A 3,555-nucleotide genomic window follows, 5' to 3' on the forward strand; every position below is an offset into this window, starting at 1 on the left:
ATTATTCATTAGGTACTGTAGTGTATTATTTTCCTTACCTTGAACACTTTGTTCTACAGCATAAATTTGACAATGCATTTGGACTCAAATCAGCTTTTTAGGACCTCATAATACTAACTATGAAACACAAAGCTGGTAAATGCTTATGGACCCAACATAAGTCTTTCACATTTTCATTTGTAGCCACCTCATCTCATTTGATAAAAACTGGCTTGTAAAATTATCAAGATATTTACCTATTGTAAAATGTTTCTAATGCATTTTAAATAGTTTTATTAAAACATGCTTTTGATGAACATGGGATAAAAACATGTTTTCTTCAGATGTAGCCAACAAATCAGATTTTAATTTTCCTTGAATGTACTTTGAGCTTTCCCATAGGGCTACTTTTGAACTTCAATTAAATGACAAAAAAAGCCAAAAAACCAAAATGGGATACTTTTTAGGGATTGTCAAATCAAATCAAAACATGCACATTAAAAACAAAACAAACCATTACAAAACCAAAACCAAAACCCTGACAAATTTCAGATCAACAGTATTAAATGTGGAAAGTTTACAGTCTTCCTGTCATACTATAACAAAATCATTTAGCTCTTTTCACTGTACTTAAGCAGTTAGTATTTATTTCCCATTACATTCTTGTATGTTTGAAAACTATTTACTGTATTTATTTATACTTAATACTTTGGTTTTAATACTTATATTTTAGATATCCATTTGTTGTGGAAACAGTGACAGGTTGAGCCTTTTTTTAGACATTGGGTAACAATAAGACTGCATGTTCCATACTGAAATAGTTCAGAAGATGGATGAGATATTACTTGTTCTGGCCTTATTTGAATTGATATTATCTATTTATCATTCATTCATATGCATATTTATCAGGTTTTGGGGACACACAGGTGATACAAGGGTCTGGCACTGCCTTCCATTTTTGAGTGTAGAAATTTATGTAGTGTTTAGGTTACTATGCTATTTCATCTATGTCTTTGGGATTTGGAAACAAAATAATTGCAATGTATTGAAAAAATTTTCTATTTATGAGAGTAACAAATATTTGTTACAAATACTCTTCAGAAGTCCTCTGTGACAGATATAAGTATTACCCACCTAGCTTTACCAGTAGGTGCTTGAGTAATAATTGTGTGGCTTTCAGCAAGTTAACTGCAAACCTCACAATGTATAGATTAACCTCTCATTTTTATATTCTCACCCCTGCACAGTGCTAGCTCTTGTTTTATTTTGCTCTCTGGTCCATATTTAAATATTCACTTGCAAGCTAGTATGTAAATAAACCATTGCTAAAGAAACAGTTATTAGGAAAGTATTGCACATATGATAAGAACTAAAACCTTGGACCAAAAGCACAGTTGCAGATAATTAACCTAGCTCTGTGAAGGAACTGTACCAGCTTAAATCAAAGGGCTTGTGACTTTGGAACAAAGGTTCCCAGGTGTCAAGGTTTAGGGCTGGGCTGGCCACTGAATGATGGACAGATGCTCTCTATTAATTCCTCTCCCCTCCTGGAGAGGGGAACAGAAAGAATATAAGGGAGAGAGACTTATGGGATGAAAAAGAAAACTAACAGGTTTAATGAAACAATAACAATAATACGAAAGGATAATAATGTAAATAGGAAAATAATGAAACATATACAAATATATTTACAAAACCAATATAAAATCCTTCAATGGCTGTTACATCACCAGAGGATCTCTGGAGCAGGGTAGGACCAGACTCAGCAACATGCAGGAGCTGGATTCAGGAATGTATGGATTTGGATTGAAAGCAGATTAACTAGCAGAGTTCTGCTCAGACATCAGCTATGGCAGAAGAAGCAAAGAGGAGGACAAAGAGAGCTTAACCCTCATGATTCCTCAGCTTTATACTGGGTATGACATACATGGGATGGAATACCTTGTTGGTCAGTTTTTGGGTCATCTGTCTGCTCCTGCCTGCAGGTGCAACACCCCAGTAAGGCACCCATGATGTGACAGTGGCCTCGGTCTCCATAGGCACAAGTATAAGCAAGAGCTCTATTTACATACCATACCTAATAGTGACTATAAACATGAAACACTATCACGCATAGAAGTGGACACTGTCTGGAAAAACATGCCATTAGTTCCAGACGGTACAGTCACTTCGAAAAGACTTAACTGAAAAAAAAGTAAAATAACTAGAGAATTAGTTCTATTTAGTTCAAATCAGGACACCAGGCTGCGCACAGTGAAACTTGTGCCAGAGGTCAAAGCACAGCTCACACTTAATTTCCAATTGTCAGACTCCACTGACAGAATTCTTAAATGCATCACTTCCCAGTATTAGATGTACATGCACTATGTAAAGAAGTATAAATATATACTACATTTGAACATTATATTTAAGATCTTTACGCATAACTATAGCATTTGATGAATTCAATGAAAAGTTTCATATATATGCAACCACAATATTGTAGGTAATTCATAGAATTTGGGTGGCAAAAGGTAGCCAGGGAAAAGATCTCCAGGATGGAAAACAAAACAAAAGTTCTCTAATATTGTCCTAGCATTAAATTGCAGTCTGCAGTGTGAAGAGATAAATAAATAAGGAGCCCAAGATGAGTTCAGATTTTTGTAATGCGTCTTCAGTATCTGATTTTCTACCGTTTTGTAAAATGGTTATATATTTCTGCAAGCTACAAATCAGTTGGTCTTTTAATCTACACATAACATGTAGTCGTGTCTTGATTGGATGTCTTGTCAAATTGGTTAAAGTCAGTACTAAAGCAAAATTCTGTGAAATCAGATTGTGACAAGCTATCGTCTTGGTTGTATCTTTCAGAAAACACACTTGAAAAGTATTTGTCTGCAGTATCAGCTGTATCTTCTTCTGAACAGCCATTTCTTTTGCCTTTTAAGGAATGAGAAGGGACTATTCACCATCTTCCTATGGTAACTACAAAGTCATGTTAATTAGATAGTAAACACAATTTATATTTACTATTACAACTGTTATTTGTCTCCAGTTGCATTATTGAGTGGATCCTCTCCTGCTATGATAAGCAGTCCCTCCTTGCTTCATAGGCCTCAGTCCCTTACTTAATTCTGTCTTTCTCTGACTAGGCTCAGTCTGGTCAAGAATGCATCTTGGCCCTAATCTTCATGATAACCTTCAAGTTGTTGGTATTGTTACATTTAAAGACCTCAGTCAATTGCTATATGTCTTTGCAATGAAAAAACCACCACATGTTTACGTATGCTGAATATGTATATGAGACCCCTTCCATTCTCACTCCAACTTCCTGCCTTAGACAACTGGCCCTGCTTCTAGGGCCTACATGCTTACTCGTTCTCCTCTTGTGCACCTTCAGTCAAATATCTTTGCTAAGTTCTGACATTTCTTCTCTCTCTCTGCCACTACAAAAACATGTAACTGTCCTCTGTCCTTCTTATTATAAACTCCCCTATTTTTCCTTTCCTAAAAATGTTGTAATTTTTGAGCCTTTGGTTACTGCTTAAATGTTTAACAGTGCTTGTTAAAACAAACTTCCCAAAACAATTGATCTGT

At 35.4% G+C, this 3,555-nt stretch overlaps 1 protein-coding gene across 1 annotated transcript in view; it reads left to right on the forward strand.

Moving 5' to 3' along the window:
* Positions 1–2,829: 2,829 nt before the first annotated feature.
* Positions 2,830–3,555, forward strand: part of IL15 (interleukin 15) — a gene marked incomplete at its 5' end in the record, with an annotated part of 3,906 nt that continues 3,180 nt past the window's right edge. Inside the window, one exon of the mRNA XM_010188776.1 lies at positions 2,830–2,939. Within this exon, the coding sequence (XP_010187078.1) occupies positions 2,830–2,939 (110 nt within the window). The remainder of the gene's footprint in view (positions 2,940–3,555) is intronic.

Source organism: Mesitornis unicolor, unplaced genomic scaffold (assembly GCF_000695765.1).
Source record: "Mesitornis unicolor isolate BGI_N332 unplaced genomic scaffold, ASM69576v1 scaffold21047, whole genome shotgun sequence".
NCBI classification, from domain to species: Eukaryota; Metazoa; Chordata; class Aves; order Mesitornithiformes; family Mesitornithidae; genus Mesitornis; species Mesitornis unicolor.